The sequence below is a fragment of the Anser anser genome (assembly GCF_964211835.1).
Source record: "Anser anser genome assembly, chromosome: 8".
Taxonomy (NCBI): domain Eukaryota; kingdom Metazoa; phylum Chordata; class Aves; order Anseriformes; family Anatidae; genus Anser; species Anser anser.
The window spans coordinates 3,210,741-3,228,201 of NC_139728.1; the positions used below are offsets into that span (position 1 = coordinate 3,210,741).

Here is a 17,461-nt window from a genome sequence, read left to right on the forward strand (position 1 = left end):
CGGCCGCGGAGGCCGCCGGGAGTTGTAGGCCGCGGGTCGCCGGCGCCCGACATGGCGGCGGCAGCGGCCGGGGGGGGCGAGGTGCCGGGCCGCCCCGTGGTGCTGCTGCGCAGCGGCCGCAGCATCCCGGTGCTGGGGCTCGGTGAGTCCCCGCGGGGCTGGCGGCGGGCCCGGCCGCAGGCGGCACCCCAGGAGCTTCCACCCCGCACAGAGGGGCCGGGGGGCGGCGAGGGCTCAAGCCGCGGGGGCTCGCAGCGCTCGGTGGCCCGGGGAGGCGCCGCCGCCTCGCTACGTCCCGTGCGGGGGAGGCCGCAGGTTGAGAACGGGGGGGGGGGGGGGGGGGAGGATTTTAGGTTTGCTGAGCGGCCGGTGGGGAGAAAAAAGCCCTGTAGTGGTTCCCTGGCTGTGCGTTGGCGTATCCGGTTCGTACCGTCACAAATCCTAAATCTGTCAAATTCCTGGATTTGCTTACGGCTCAGAAGAGCCAGTACGTCGATGGGTAAAGGCCACGCTTCAAGTGCGCTCAGCGTGCTGGGAGCAGCGGGCCTGGCAGGCCAGGACGCTCCCAGCCGGGAGGTGGCCGAGGCACACACAGCGCGGGCAGGTGTGGCACACGGGCACGCGTACCCCGCGCGTGTCGGGGGCCATTGCTCACCTCATCTGGTTTTCCTGACTTTTAGCGAAGAGTTGTCTTTTTATGTAGTTGTTTATATAGCCACATATTTACAGTAATTACTTTTTATTGGTGGTAAAAATAAGTAGTTAATTTCTCTCTTGGAGCTTTTGCACGGTATTTGAGGATCTCTTTCTGTCTCTTCTTTGCAATCTTTCCAGATGCCTCTTTCATTGATAACATACTCTAAAACGTGAGTACCCTTACCAATCACCCTTACCTTCACAATACAATTTTGTCATGGACTGATCTGATATCCCAGGTTTTTCATTGTTTTAGATAAACGTACAAATCAAAGACAGTTACGTTCTTTGTCTGTGACACCAGAGCTAATCAGTCACACAAGTATCAGGCTAAGCAATAAAATAAAATGACCCGTGTGCTCTTTTCGTCTTTATCCCATGACTGTGTACTGACTTCAGAGCAATTATTTAGGATTTTCATTAGTGTAAAGCAGGACAAAATTGGAGCTTAGGATCTTAGAGCATATTAAGCCATTTAAGTTGATAGGAGTTGGCTTTTCATTTTAATAGGGTTAAGTTTTCATCCAGAAACACTATATGAATAGCTAGAGTTAGCAATGCTCATCCAAAATAATTTGAACAGACTTAAATAGTCTTAGCAACTCAGCATCAGCAAGAAAAGGATTTAAAAGTCTACAAAATGTTGCTAACAGTTTTTACCACGTGCACTTATATGCATTACGTGTGTTCATAAGCATGTGGCGTGTATATACCCAATGTATGAACTTGTTAGTTTAGTATCTACCAAGAGTACTCCATGCAGCCATCCCTTACATAGTCCCTTACGTAGTGAGCAAAGGGGCCTATGTTGCTCAGAAGGACAGGTTTTCTTCCTTTCATTGAATTCTTTTCTCTAACCTGTGACGGTTTTTTGACAGTTTAATTGACTTAAAGATTTTTTACAAACATAAGAAAAGTTTAAGTGGTCTTTTTAAAGAATGGAGTCAGTCTTACGTCCATCGTTTCAGTATATGCTGAACTGTATTTCAGGTTATGTACAGAGTCATCATTTTTCTACTGGAGATTGTGACCCATTACTTAGGTGGTTGGAAGAAGAAGCAGACTAGAAAGTAAACAGGCAGAAAGACTCCTTTGCACTCACTACAAAATCACATTCTTGTCCTTTAGTTATATTAGTAAGTGCTGAGTAGTTCATTATCAGCCTAAACTCAAATGCAATAAAATGGATAACAACATAGAATATAAAGAAAATTAAGTTTGAAAATTTCTGGCCCAATAAATTCTGTCAGTTGTAGCTTTCAAGGAGCTTCCCTTGACATACAGTGTTGTCACAAAAGAGCAGGATTTGGTTCTTTGACCTCACTTTTCTGTTCTTGTCTTGATAGAGTAACATTTGACATATTGCTTATGTATTCTGCAGCTTTTTGAGGACCTTATAATAGGTAGGTACTAGTCAGATAATTTTAAGAAATCCATGATAGACACTGCAAAAACATTGCAGATTAAACAACAACAACAAACAAACAAACAAAAAAAAAACTAAACTCAAGACTCACCACACTTGCATTTGTGGTCAAGCTATAAATACCAAGATACGCAGCCTAACACAATGGGATCTTTATAGTAGATGTTCCCACTTACTACACTTTTACAACTTAATGGCTTATTTTTGTTAGAACCTCACTATAATTAACTAATGTTTGTGGCTCAGAAAAAATCACTAAGCAGTAAACTAGAGAAGAACTTTCCTCAATGAGAAGGCATTTTCTGCAGGATTTAAGATTTGATCGTCTTACCCTTCGAAGCATGCAGGCATAACTTATCTATGGTAAGTCATCTTCGAGGTAACGAGCATGTATGTTTCCTCTCTGTGAAGCTCTTAGGAAGATGAATATCCTATGTTAAGGTAGTTGTAACTATCTAGTCATGTCAACCGTAAGGCAGGCCAGAAAGATATGAAAGTTACTTCCAAGTTGGTCAAACCCCTTTCATAGAGCAGCTGAGAGCTGCAGTGGGAAACATTTAACATGTTTTCAGTCAGAGCACTTTACTCAGGAGAGAGTGCAACAACTGTCTAGGATAGCATTCTATTAAAAATACCTGCTTTTCCTGTTCAAGCTTCAGATGTTAAAAAGTGTTTTTGTTTTTAACAGGGTTTTCTTTTTTAAGAATGGGTTTCTATGTCACAGCTGCTTTGGCTTCTTAATTTGTATAGGAGAAGTGCGGTAAGTTTTTCATGGTTTGATGCAAAAAGGGGAGACAGGAAAGAAGGAAGTTGAGTGTTCTTTGGTTAGTTTACAGTCTCTAGTGAGAATGATGGATTTGTATACCACAGGTTATACAGTGTGCAAAATTTATGATCAGTCTGAAAGGTTACTTGGAGCAATGTGCCAAAATCTGTACATCCAAAATTCTGTATTTACTTACATGCGTATTCAGATTTTGTGTCGTATCTGTATTGTGTCCAGAAGAAAAACAAGTCTGCTAGCAATGGTAAAACAGGAAGTCTTTCCTCAGATACCTACCAGTTATTTTAAGGCAGCCCACCTTTCAGCTGTATAGCTGAAGTTTTATTTAACAAAGAGAAATGATCTACATCTTTCTTGTTTATTGCGTGATTTTAAAAACTGTTGATAACTTTATATTTCTTATGTTCCAATTCTAACAGTTGTTTTAGACAGTATTATTCACATGCAGGGGGGTCAGACGTGTCTACAGGTAATGGTAATTTTCATTACAAAGGCTTTCAAGTAGAAAGTAGAGTAGGTTTGTCTGAAAATAATTGTTATTTTGGCCCTAATGCTTGATGCAAGTGTAAAAGTATGCCCAGGAGAGTACACTAGTTCATAATGGCTTTAGATTGCTTTAGAAAGTGGATAAGTTTACTGTGCTAATGGGATAACTATAATTTCTTTCTGTATTTGCAAGATTTACCTTAAAAAACAAAACAAAACAAAAAGCTAGGGCAAATAACTGGTATAAAATGACAGTTTTGAAGTTGTTATAGTTACACTTTTGCATAGGAGCTACATGTTGCCAAGTATTGCATACTTTGCTGTCAGTCTTTGTACTGTAGCAGGGAATTGCATATTCTTGTATTGTCTTAATTTAACTACAGGATACTTGGTCCTTATCTAAAGCAACACTCTTGAGAATGGATCACTTGTCAAAGTTGTACACAAAATATTGTCCTCTTTGGGCTTTGGAAAAATAGTTCATACAGTTTGTATTGTTCATGTTTACTACGGCTATGTAGGAAGCCTCCACTTCGAAAATTGCCACTTCCTTCTTTTTTATTTTTCCTTTTTTTAAAGCTTGGTGGGTAAAAATGCTACCCTCTAATGCATTTGGATATACTTCAGTAGCATGAGGACTTTTCTTCCCGTAACTAAAATATTAGGAAACTTTTTCAAGATTATGTATGTGCTGAATAGTTGAATTCAGCATGACATTGCCCTTTGTTGGAAAGCTTTGTGATGTGAGGGAGACTTGATGATAAAGTCTCTTAGTGCTAAAAAGTATTTAATTTGTTCACCGCTATGCCTCTCTGAATGCTTTATTCTATTTTCCAACTAAAAATAAGCACACCAGTGCATTTTAAAACTTTGCGAATGGGGAAGCTCCGTACGTGACTGTTTAAAAAAAATAAAATTACATTCGTTTACTACAAAAGTTCCCCAAAACCTCAGTTATAGCCATCTCTTAAGACTTGTTCTGGCTTTCTCGATTCCCTTCAGAAAAGTTGTTTTTTTTTCTTGAGGAGCTAGGATGTGGGGATAGCAATCATGAAATTCAGGGATTTGGCCAAATAGCATGTGATTTCCTGACAAAATTTGTTGGTGATACCACAAATATACATAGAATGTTTTCTTGTAAAGTTTTTTTTTTCTATATAATTCTCAAGTTTCAGCATAAGTAGTAACTTGATAAGATTTTAAAACAAAAAAAAGTCATCTCATGATCCCCTCCTATCAAAGTATAAAATTAATTACATGCTTGTGTGAGGAGGGAGGTTTTCCCCATGGAAAAAAACATAAAATCAAATTACTCCACTTTCATTACATTGAGTTTTGCTTTTTTTTTTTCTCCTCAAAAAGCTATGTGTAATCTGAACCTTAATGCTGAGTAGAAGTATCTTAATATTTCCTTCCATTATGCAGTGCTGTAACATAGTTATCTGCTGCTTTATTATTAATCATAGAGTTGCTCATAGTCATTTTTAAACTTAACTGCGCTCAGAAAAAAGACCCAGTCCTTCTGGGGCTGGAATCAAATAAGATTTTACTTCTCAGTTCAATGGCAGCAGATTCAAGCCTTCACTTGTTCTCAACTGTTACTGCTTTTTTTTTTTTTTTTCTTCCCATGGCTCTTGTTTTTTCATGGTTTCAGTTCTTAAGGAAATTTATGGAACAGTGGTCTTGATACCAAGACCTATGGCACTCCCCCCTATTAATCTTACCCCGTAATAAGAATTGGCTGTTTATTTCTGCCCTTTGTTTTATGTCTCAACTTTTTTTTTTTTTTTTTCCCCCAGTTCTGTCAGGAGTTTACTTCTCACCCATGGTTACCAAGTTTCCTTAATAGCCTCTTGTGATGAACAAAATGCCACAACTATAAATCTTTGTGCTTCAATTCATCCACCATTTCAGGAGATCTGACCTTGAGAAGTTGTACTTGAGCTTTGAGGGCCTCCATATATTTAACTTCTCTCATATGTACAAAATGTGGCCATGTTCCATGTGGGTATATGTTTGGAGACGGTGGGGTAAAATGTGCATCCTCTCCTAACCTGACAAAATGTACTGACCTCCTAAAAAGACTAAACGCTGTACAAATGTTGTGTTGAAGGGTGTTAGTAAATGCACCTGAGGGAAAATACTGGGCAAGTTTCTGCTTATATCAGAGTGTACCTAGTACAGAGCAGTACAGAAATAAATGTGGTTTTTGTTTGTTTGTTTGTTTTTCTGGAGGAAATTGTTGCTTTGTCTGTTCTTTGTATAGCTACAAATCTTTGCAGCCAACTTTTTATATTTTTACAGGGTATTTTACCTTGAGCCTGATTGTAAAAAGGACAGTTTTCTTAATCTTCAATGTCATATTACTTCATGTGTTCCATTTGCCAGAAAAACTCCAAAACCTCTTTAGCATTAGAGTTATATAAGTATGTGAATTAAATAGAAAAATACTTTATTCACATTTTCATAGATCATAGAAAAATAGTCAAACACCATTTTCTACTCCCAGAAAGTTATATTTAATCCTCTGGTGTTAAAACCTGCCCATTTTGGCTTTTACCTGGTCATTTTGTGCAAGAAGTTTAAAAAAGTTAGTCTTTACTGCTTTAAAAAAATGTATAATATATCCTGCAGAAGTTTAGTTTTTACTATTTGGTTCATCCAGAACAGAGGGTTTATTTGATTTTTTTATTTATTTTTTCTAAATAAGTTCAATCTAGAGAAGAATACTTAATGTTCCTGATAAGGACTTCAGGACTATACTTTTAAATCACTTGCATAAAATAGAACTGAAAGAAATTTAAAGTTTATAATAAAAATTCTGTGATCACTTTGTGGCAAATGTATATCTTACAGTTACCCACATGAAGCAGAAGAAATGGACGGCCTAAATATCAGTTAAGTGCACTCTAGTGCCAATAATTACTGTAATAAAGGCAATGCAGTTCAAGTGAACCTTATAGATTCTTGAGAGTAATTGTAGCCACAGTCCCAAGGCTCATTTTCCGAGGAAAGACGTCATGAAGAAAGTGTAGGAAACTCTGTTGGTAATACTTTCAAATCATACAAGATTAATGGCTCATTAGATGAACGAATTATTTGTAACCAGCCTGAAATGAACGGAGAAGCAAGCTCCAGGGTATTTAACTTTTGTCTCTCACCGTGTTTCTGTAATGTAGAAAAATGATATAAAACTTGATGGGAAAAAAAGTCTGACTTATCTTTCAGCCTTCATAGAGCAGATTTTAGTTGTCATACCTTTTTTCTTTGCCAGAGCTCCTTAGCATAGTTTTGGCAGCACTGAATGGTGAAGTCACATGCTGCTGTAACTGAAATTGCAGTAGTTCCTCGTGCCTCCAAATGGGGAGGAGGGAGGTACTGGTTCCTAAACTTTCTTCAGTTCTTCTGGTGTTTATGCAAAGTGCCTCCAGCACAGAGTGTGATACAAAATCCTCATTACAGGCGGGAGAGAGGAGAGAAAGGGGAATGGTATCTTTGAGGCTTTACATCAGTTTCATAACTAAGCTCTGTTGCCTAGGCTTAACGCCTGAATGGATGGACTTTGCATTCTAGTGCACGCTGGTCTGAGGTTGAATGTGCAGTGCGAGAGGAGGGGCTACAAGAAACATTGCTTATCTTCTGAGCTTTGAGAAAATACATTTTAAGTTCTTAGATGATGTGGATAAAAAGCATTTGATCAAAAATGTTCTGTATTGTTCAGCTTGTTTGCCCCGCGGATAGCTGCGTTGCTGCTGTCCTTTGAACTTGTGAATGCCGTTAGGTATCAGCGGGATGCTGCAAGGCTCGGACCTTCCAGTGCCATCATTTATCAGCAGTGGGAGCTTGCCGTGATTCACAATTGCACCTGCTTTGTGGGTAGTCTGAGTAGGCGTCAAGGGCACTATTACGGTGTAACAAATTAGCCATCAGCTTGAACATCATCTTCAATTAGGGTCTTACAATAATGAGTTATTGTACGTACATTTTCTTTTTGTCAAATCACTAAATTGCAATTCTCTATTTTTTTCTGTAGTATTATCTTTACAATATTTTTAATTGGTGTTGAATTATTGATCGGAGGTTAACTAAGCTTTTTAATATTGCTATCCTTTTACTTAATTGTGTGCTGATTATGGTTAATTGTAAATGATACATATAATTTATTCTTAAGTCAAACTTTCACAGTGGGAATGATTGTGGTAATATGCTACTTAAGTACAAACTACGGACTTAGTACTTGCATCTCTTTTTTCCTTTTGATCGTGCTTTTTTTGTGTGTGTTTGAAAGTTGTTTGAAGAAGGAAAATTGTGTCACAGGTCTGTCATTTATTGTGAAGCGTTTCCAAATTTCTAATATTGTCAATCAATCGATGTAATCTTTATCAGACAGAGTAGTTTAGGAAGATGTATAAGAAAGGAGGAAAATAACACTAATAGTTGTATTCAGTCTCTTTATTTGCTGTATATAGCACGTATCATCCTTACTAGTTATGAAGCTGAAAGTTCTATCAAGGTACGATAAGTACTGGAAGTAATTTCAATTGAATTAACAAAGGGAATAGAATGAAAATCATTTAAAATTGGTTCACACCAGCAATTCTTCGTGCACTATTAACTGCTAAGATCTAGTCACAAAACATTATTCCGAGGAGAAAAGGTTTAGTGAACCTTAGAAATTGGATTTGATTTATGCCAGAAAATCTGCCTTTTCACTGCTTGAGATTTCTATGGAAGGAAGCCACAGTCTTTTACCAAACGGTTTCTAAGGTAACATCTTATAGCAGAGCATCTGAAACCAATTTGGTTGTTAATGAGAAATAGTTCTCTCAGTGGTGGGAAAGTGGGGAGTGAAAGAAAAGGCTTCAACATTTGGCAGTCTGTCTGTAAAGGCATTTAAATGTGTGCTGCTGCTCTGCTTATGAAATTTCTACGTGAATTACACATTCACAGTCTACCTTTCAAATGATAGGTCAGGATTTGTCCTTCCATATAAATTGAGAAGTTACGAATGATAAAGATACTTGTGTATGACAGCTGGATAATTTTAACAGCTGGCATTTTCAACTGGAAAGACCTTTATTCCTACAGGGGAAAAATAATTGCTTTTTTGGGTGATAGTGTATTTTTACTGAAACACTATTTTGTACAGAAACACATCCTAGTGAATTGGTGGTTTCAGAGCTCCAGCACCCCGCTGATAATGGGTGCTGCCTGGGCTCGTTGTGGGAGCCATCCTGTGACATTGCTTTTATAACTCCTTTTCTAAAGTTGTGTCTAGATCAGAGATGCACCTTAATGTTACGGTAGGTGATCTGAATATCCTTCACAGTCTGACCCTCTTTGGGATGGAGGGAATAGAGTACTTCTGTCAACAGTGGCTCATTGCCACTTCTTCCTTCCTCTCAGGAAGAGCGAAAACTAGCAATTCTGGCTTCCCTTTCCCTGCATACATAATCAACATGTTAGGGCTCTCTCCTGCTCTTACACTGTGCCTAGGCTGTATTCCCGCAGCCTGTTCCTAGGTGCCTGAGTAGCATTGTGGAGTTGAAGATCCTGCTTGCATACTTTCCTTCCTCATGTTATTGAAGTCTGAGCTTATTATAACCGAGTCGCAGAGGAGAAAAACAGTCCCAGAGTGACCCCTTTGCACTAAGCAGCGGATTATATTTAGCAAAAGCATCTGAAACATGAAAGTAAAGCTTCAATCAAAAAGAAATAGAAAAAAAAGCAATATCTAGACAGCTTTTACAGAGGCAAGAGAAACTTGGTGGTAATCTCTAGACCTAGATCAGGTCTGTTAGCAATATCTTAGCATAGCAGTGTTTGAATAACATGAAGCTATGCTTGCAGGATTGTTGTAATGCCATAAAATGTGTGTCAGTGTAACTTTAGACCTCTATCAAGTTCTCTGGTAAATCTCCTTGTACCAGTATGCTGTTACTGTATGGAAGTACCTGCCGTAGTGCAGTGCTCTGGGGGCCCTCCCCACTGTCCTGCGAGGTCAGAAGCTAATTCATGCATGTACTTCAACAGCTGCAGCTCCTCTTGCACCGTATCCATACAAAACCACCTTTATCAGCACCTGCTTGTCAGAGTTACAGCACCCCTTTGGCATTTTTGTGTTGTTGCCTCACCAAATGCCGTTATTCCTGCAACTCTTATACAGCTTGGTCCTAGGTCTTAAATGGCTGAGTTTTAGCTAAACTTGTGTAGTACTTCTTTAGGGTTGGTTAGGTACTACTCGTCTGCTCAGTGCCTGTCAATTAACGTTGTCTTACTGGTTCTTCTAGAAACCCATCACCTCTGTAGGTCCCTTTCCTGCAAGGGCACCTGCTCCATTAGGTACACATTATTAGGTGACACTCTTGGGATCCGAGTAAATATGTCCAAGTTATTTCATAAAATTGGTTGTGATTAAATTTGAGTATAACCACATTTCATAACTAGAAATGCTCTGCAATTGCCTTATGAAAATTATGGAGAAAGAGAGCTTCATAACAAGCTTGACTTTGATTTCACTTGCTGCAAAGGAAAACCCCTCTACTCTCAAAAGGAAGAGAGGATGCAATGAATACTTCATCATGCGATGGTAAATATGATATGCAGGGTAACTGACCCGATTAAGAAAAAACTGAGCCAAAATGCAGCAGCAAGAACACTTGGGTTCTGTGCTATAGTTACAGAAAGTCAGTGTGACCTTATCTGGTTGTGCAAGAGCAGCACCGGTGATAGTGCTGGGGAACATCAGGAAAGAAGGGCTCCAGGAGACAAGTTAGTGGAGAAGGACTTTCTGATCTCTTTGTGGTTGGCTTGAATACAACTTATTATCTTTTTTGTTTTAGTAAAAAACACGGAATGTATCAAATTATTTAACTACTGCTGCTGAAAGGGGGATTTTTCTTGCTCTCTTTTTCTCCCCATTCCTTGCTTGAAATCTTGAGTTTTGTTCTCCTCTGGAGAGTTATTCAGCTTCCTGAATAATTATAAAACTATACGCTTTTTTGGCTGTTCAGCAATCTGAATTAGCTTGTCAGGGAGTCATGTGAATGCAAAAGTAGGTGAAAGACGAAGAGGAAAGACTGTGGCAGCCTCTTTCAATGACAGTAAGCAAGGACAGTAAGTAAAGACTGCCTGTCCTTGAGCCAGCCTGCAGAAGAGGCACACCATTTTGTGAATGGATCAGCAGTAAACCTTTAAATGTGTTGTATGTTCATTTGCTATGTGTGTAGGCAGCATTTTATGTTTTATCATGTCATAAGATATCAGTGGAATCAAGTTGTACTGACACCAAAAACTTCAGTATATTTACAATGTGAAATTGGTAAAGATGCGTTACATGGCCCTAGTGTTGATGTAATGTTGAAATAATAGAAATAAAACTAATAGAACAAGGTATTTCAAGCTTATTATGGTATATAGTAACATGCATATAGTGAGTACGTAAACATGAGTAAAAGAGTATTTGATATTTTTCTTTTGAGAGTTTTCTTCTGAAGTGACTACTTAAAGATCAATCAGCAAAGGAATGGTATTTTTCTAGGTGTTTTGCCTGTCAGCTGGGTGTTTTTATTGCCTACTGATGTCAGAAGAGAATTAATCTGTGAGATGATCTCTGAATATCCAGCCCGCAGTTTCTCTAACGTGAACTCTTTTAATGTAAGTGGTTCCATTGATTTCAAGTAGCCATAGTTATTCATATCAGAGGACATTTTTATATTTTCAGATAATATTTTCATATTTCTCACAGATTATGAAGACATAAGGTCCCCAGAAAGTGAGAGAGAAAGTAAATCATGATTCTCTTTTTGGGGGGGGGAGGAGGGGGGAAATAGTTCTTAAGCATTTATTTATTTAGTGCATTAGGACTGTTGTAATTCATCTTGAGGAACAGAAATTAGGATAATTCCCTCAAGGGTAATCTTGGTCTCTATTTCCTCTGAAACAAGTGTGCATGCCGTCACGGAATGGGGAACAATAACAAATACATCCTGAATTTTCCTTCTCTCCTACTCTCCCCCTTTACCTTAAAAGGGTTAAATTAAAAAAAAAAAAAAAAGCTGTTTGTCCTAAATGTTCTTACTGAAATCCATTATGCATGAAAAGAGTCTGAGTTCATTTGCAAGACCTCTAAATGAACTCCATTCATTCTGTGCTTAGAGAAGTCCATTCAGCCAGAAACAGGCATAATAATTGCAACCTAATTTATTTGGCACCGATACCAGATTATTAAAAGGGATTCTTATCAGAAAGTATAGTATTTTTTCTATGCCAGTTATATAATTTTTAATAAAAAAAAAATTAGTATCTGAATAATGTAATAATTGCATGTGTGTTCTTTGTGTATAGATGCATAGTAGTTGCATTCATCAAATTCTTAAACATTTATGAAGATTGTGAAATAGCAATTTTAAAAGTGTGATTTGAATTAGCTTAACTTATTTTTTTGGTGTAAAGCAAGTTGTAGGGACATTATCTGTAGATGGTTCAGAAATTAAACCAGTTAGAGTATTAGTCATAATTAGTGACAATGGAGAAAAGAAATCTTTTAAATTTCCTGTCTTTTAAAATATTATAACTTTGTGTACATTAGGAAGGTAAAATCCTTATGATATGCGTGTCAAAATTGTAGGAATATAATCATTTTATCGCTCTAAAATCTATGAAGATAAATCAAGAATTGAATACTCCAAATTTTGTACATCCTAAATGTAATCGGGTTGTCCCATTGTGATCAGCAAAATTTCATGCTCTTCAGGTGTCTGTGTATATTAGCCCATATTATAGCTAAAATGATTTGCCAGTGGTGAGCAGGATGATAGAAGTACCATTGGCTTTCCTGCTAAGATTGGGAAGGAACAAAAATGATAAGCATTTAGGAGAACCTGGCTTGTCGTACATGCACGAGGACTTTGGAAGTGCTCGTTCTTGTGTGCACGTACGTGTGTGTGAGGAGGTCGCACGCTGCCGTGGGCATTCTCTCGCCAGTTCAGGTATGGGAAATGCTATGGGTGAATCTGAGGTAACTGTGTTTGTTTCCTTTTTCTGACTCTCTGGGTGAGCTTACACACTTGTTAATTTCATAATGTACAGATAGCGGTGCTTAATGTACAAATAAATACTATGTTTGGAGGAAAAGAGAAAGTTATCAGTGGATACAAATTTCATTTTATATTATTCTTTGACCTGTAGTCCTTCTGCAGATAGCATTGTAGCCATCTGTGTGCTGACTGCTGTTTCTGGAATTAGGGCCTTTAAGTACTAGACATCACCTTAGAAGCTGGCTTTAATAGCTGACTGAGCATTTCCTCAAACAAACTGTAGAAAATACTGTTTGTGGGAAGTCTGAGTGGGGGTGAAGGGGTGAGGGGCTCATGGCAGGAAGAACAACTAACAGGAAAGGGTAAGTAGAAATATCATCCTCCTTGCTCTCAACCAGTTCTTTATCTGACGGTCCTCCTGCTGGTTGCTTTTCCTGCTGAGTCTCCTCCTCCTTCCGTCCCCTTGACAAGCAAAATACACTTTTTGTACATCCAGTGAATACCTACACAATGAGAGTTACTTGACTTTGTTACTGAGACTCCCTGTGTACCAATTCTCTAACTCCTGTGCAGGATTCCATTGTTCTGGTTACTGCTGAGCTTGATGTTACGTGAATTGCACCTGCAGCATGGCCCAGTCTGGGGTTCCACAATGCAGTAATAACTTGAAACTACCAGGAGTTCAAAAGAGTAAACGTTTCATGATATGCTTTCTGCAATGTAAATTGTTTTTAAGTTATATATTTTGTTTCATGTTGTTAGTGTTTCATCTGTAAATGTTGTGCTCCTATATGAAAGTTAAACGTCATATACTTGTTTTTCATAATGTATCTATTTTCTGTTTGGTGTTCTTCAGCCTGAATTATGATCTCACTTCTTTACAGTTACTTCTTTTTTTTTTTTTCTTTTTTCTGATCAGCATCAACAACCTAGCATCTTACGTATTTTCACAGCCTAGAGATCTGTAAGGGCACACTGCATGTCAGTTCCCATTTCTTTGCTATGTTAAGTGAGAATTCAAAAAGAAGGTTCTGTGACGATATTAATTAAAAAAAAAAAAGTGGGGGGAAAAAACAATCAAAAAAGTAGTATGTCACTCATAATTCACTTCTAATTTTCTAATTTCTGTTGTTTAGGTACTTCCCATCAAGGTGGCTATTCCCATGATGCTGTGGTCCATGCATTACAGAAATGTGGCATTCGTCATATTGACACAGCAAAACGATACGGCTGTGAATCTCTTCTCCAAAAAGCCATTAAAGAGAGTGGTGTGAACCGGGAGGACCTCTGGATAACCACCAAATTGTGGCATAGTGATTATGGCTATGAAAACACAAAAAAAGCCTGCTTGGAGTCATGTGAAAGACTTGGTGTTGACTATCTTGGTATGAATCTTTAATATAACTCATTTACCATGCCTTCTCTGTGAATGTTTGGAAAGATGAATGAATTCTTGTAAAACACTGTAGCACAGGTAGATTACAGTAGTCAAATTCTGCCTTTACACTTTTGCAAATTTCTTGTTCTGTTTATTCTCTAGGAAATTTGCATACATATAACTGAGAGCACATAATTTTTCCTCGTTGCAAATCTTTTAAAACAGATAAAGGTGTGTTTTTTGTAGAAATGCATTTCATTGTTAAATTGATCTGAGGTTCAACTACAAGAGTGCTATATATTTTGCTGAAAACACCCAAAACCTAAAAAAGAACAAGGATTCACAGACTTGACAATAATATATTGTTAGCAGGGACACAAAAATGCCATAGCTCTTGTGTGGTCTGCTAAATCTCAGAGAATGAGAGTCCTTTCCACAAGTTATTTTGCAGGATTATTGACACTTCTAAAAAAAATTAAATAACTGCCTTTGGTTTGATATGTCTGCTGCAATATACTTCAGGGAAAAAGTTAGAAGTGTCTATAAGACTTGAGAAGACTAAATTTAACACTGAGTTAGACTTAGTTTTAACTATACCCTGGTCATGACCTTCTCATAGTCAAAGATGAGATATTTTTACTACAGTTTTAGACAGGCAACAAGCTGCAATAGTGACCACAATTAATTCTGTGTAATAGATCACAAGAGTGGTGGACCCTGATAAAAAAAAAGAAAATGTTTTAAACTGCTTTTACTTCTTCCTGCCTAGCTAGAGCAATCAAAAGAAAGTGGAGAGACAGAAAGATGAATTTAAAGTAATAACCTAAAATAATGACACTGGTGGACTGAGTGTTAATGCTGATAATCAAGGAATAATTGAACATTATATGTTAGTGTCCTGAAAATGCACATATGCTTCTCTTTCCTCACTCTGTCCACCTGTTACCAATAATCAAACTTTAATGAAGTAAACAGCTTTTTTGAAGTACAGATTTTGTGGAATCATTTATTGATAGCAGCTGTGTGCTATATTTGCTGGCTTTTTTGCCTGGTACTTTTCAAGATGAAGAGGCAAAACCTCTATCTGTTAAAGACTTTGATTTTTATATGCACATCTTTGGCTCCATTCCTAATGGAAATGTATCCCTGAACTGCCTGCACAGGTACAGAGTAAATCAAAATGAATTAATATTTCTTCTTCTCTGTCCCATGCAAATACAGGTCACTGCAAGGAGACTCTCATTTAAAAAAAAAAAAAAAGTTTCAGTCCTTGGTTTTGTCCTCTAAATAGAGAAATAACATGTTTCCTTCTCTTTGCTTTCTGTTTGTTATGTTTTGTGTTTGCTTTCTTTTTTTCCTGTGCTTTCTGTGGAACTGGTACTGAATGCCAATGAGAGGAAAACTTGACTCACTTCCAGGAAATCATTCTCAGTGATTCCTTTCAGTAATTTGCTTTTTTCTCAGGTAGCAGACTGGTTAAAGTAGGTGCTCACACAAATACTCAGCTTGGAGATTGCTGCTAAGCAGAAGTTTGTGAGCTGAGGAAAAAAAATCTGAGAGCTAGAAATGCACTAATACTGTCACCAAGTGAGTGACTCCGTGGTCTGGCATAAACAGAGCATCATATCTGTCAGATACTTTCAACTCAGACTTCTTTTGCTCACATTATGAAGACAGATTTAGAAATTATTACAAGTACCTGCACAATTTACCCCAATATCCAACACTTTTTTTTCCTTTTTTTTTCCCCAGTCTCCTGTCTTCCCTCCTTTTCTTCCTCTGCTTTCTTCCATTAATGTGGAGGTGTTTGAACAATTCATAAAGGTCTTCCTGAATGACCAGTTAGTCAAACACAGTGAGCTAAATCGATGCTGACTTCAGTTTGTTTTAACTTGATGTTTTGTAAACTGTGATGAGTTAGGAAATACTTCATGTGCAATTCACGGATCTGTCAGTGAGGATGGTGACCTCCACCAGAGGGATGGGATGACAGAATAACTGTTAGACACAATATGATCTGCTGTTGTGTCAAAGAGATAAGGCTGAATTCTGTGTTCTGTGCTACGTGTTCTGGTGAAGGAGGCCCTTAGAGGAGGTACAATATGTGGTATGTTTCACGGGGTTTGTAAAAAGCATCATGCTTTAGGGAGTCATATATCTTCTATCTGAACACACCTGAACTGGAAGGTGCTATTGGACGGATTTTCAAACAAAAAGTGGAAGTACCTTGAAACGTGAACTTCTCAAGTGTTTCACAAATGTTTAGAGTAAGGGCTTTTTGTTGGAAATTTTGAGGCTCGTCACAAGTCTTAACAAAAGTAAATAGAATACAGAAGACTGGTTTGCAAATACAGTTATAAGCTTGTAGACTTGAAGCTTAGATACCTTACCTCTGCTTTCATTCCTACCTGCATTTTACGTCACCTTTCTGCTGGCCAGTCTGTGCAATAGAGAGGGCATGAAATTCAATGACAGGAAAAGTTCTAGTAATAACAGCAGTTTGTGTCCAAGACTGTTTAGGAAAGTAAATTATGTAGTTACAAGCATGTTCTAGCCAGCAGTTTTTCTGTGAAATAGAAATATGAAATGTGGAGCAAAGCATTACTCTAAGTTTGAATTTCCTAATTTCATCATATATTAACCAAATACATGGTGGTTCACAGTATTTCCAAAAAGATACGTGGTTCATATAGAAAATTGCAAGATCCTAGATAAGTTACACCTTTATGTTAGAGGGAAAGTTAGCCATTCAGGGGACTGAAAAAGAAAAAGCTCTAGGGGCCTGGCAGCTAATTGTGCAGCTGAGCTTTGTTCCAAGGAAAGTCTTGTTAACGTCTCCTTGAGGACCACGTAGGCTACAGTCCATCCATGCAGACTGCATTAAAGATGTGGTGAATACTAGTTGATAAATCTGTGCGTTAGCAGTAGAAAATGCCAGCTGTTGAAACAGATTTGAGGCAGTCACTGCTTTTTAAGAGAGCGTTCCATGTAAAACACCATTATGAAACTTTTTTAATAGACAATTTCAGGCAAGTGGTATTAGGCGAACAGTGTTCCAGGGTTTTTGTTCGAATCAGGAGATTGTATATCCATGAGAAGCTGGAATTTTTTTCTTATTTGTGGGCAGTGGTTATAACAGAGGTTCCCCTCGCATTTTCTAGATGCGGTCCTCCAACTAGCAGTCACAGTAAACCAATATGAAATGGCAGCAAATGTTACAGGTTTGGCAGTGGCAGAATACATTCCTTAGGATTTAGATCAAACCTCCAAAGTAACTTCTACTTGAATGTGATTTGTGGGTTACTGAATTCATAAACATTTTTTTTTCCTTGTGACTGTTCTGAGTTTGTCAGATTCAACCAAATTTAACCTATCACAGATCCACATCTGGAGTTGGGCAAATCTTTGTTGTATCAGCATATTCAGTTTAATAGGTCTCTGTAATTTCTTGCATCTGAGTGATGATAATACACCCAATTCAGATCGTGTATTAATTCAGAATGTTTTGGAAGTTACTTATTGTTGATTCTTGTTCCAATCGAATACTAATGAAAAAAGGTCTAGGCATTGCCATTGCATTGAGATAACTGTGCAAAACATTGAAAAATGTGGTTTTGCTTTTAGGTTTGATATGATCCAGGGCCTGTTCTTCA

At 38.1% G+C, this 17,461-nt stretch overlaps 1 protein-coding gene across 2 annotated transcripts in view; it reads left to right on the forward strand.

Annotated features, from left to right (window-relative positions):
- The first annotated feature begins 10 nt into the window (after positions 1-10).
- LOC310903740 (putative oxidoreductase ZK1290.5) overlaps positions 11-17,461 on the forward strand; it is a 45,285-nt gene continuing 27,834 nt past the window's right edge. Inside the window, exons 1-2 of one of the 2 annotated variants that reach the window (XM_083847588.1) lie at positions 11-142; positions 13,567-13,815. In XM_083847588.1, the coding sequence (XP_083703714.1) occupies positions 52-142; positions 13,567-13,815 (340 nt within the window). In that variant the 5' untranslated portion in view covers positions 11-51. Of the gene's footprint in view, positions 143-439; positions 605-13,566; positions 13,816-17,461 lie in introns of those variants that run through there. The other variant, XM_083847587.1, reaches the window with a different exon arrangement.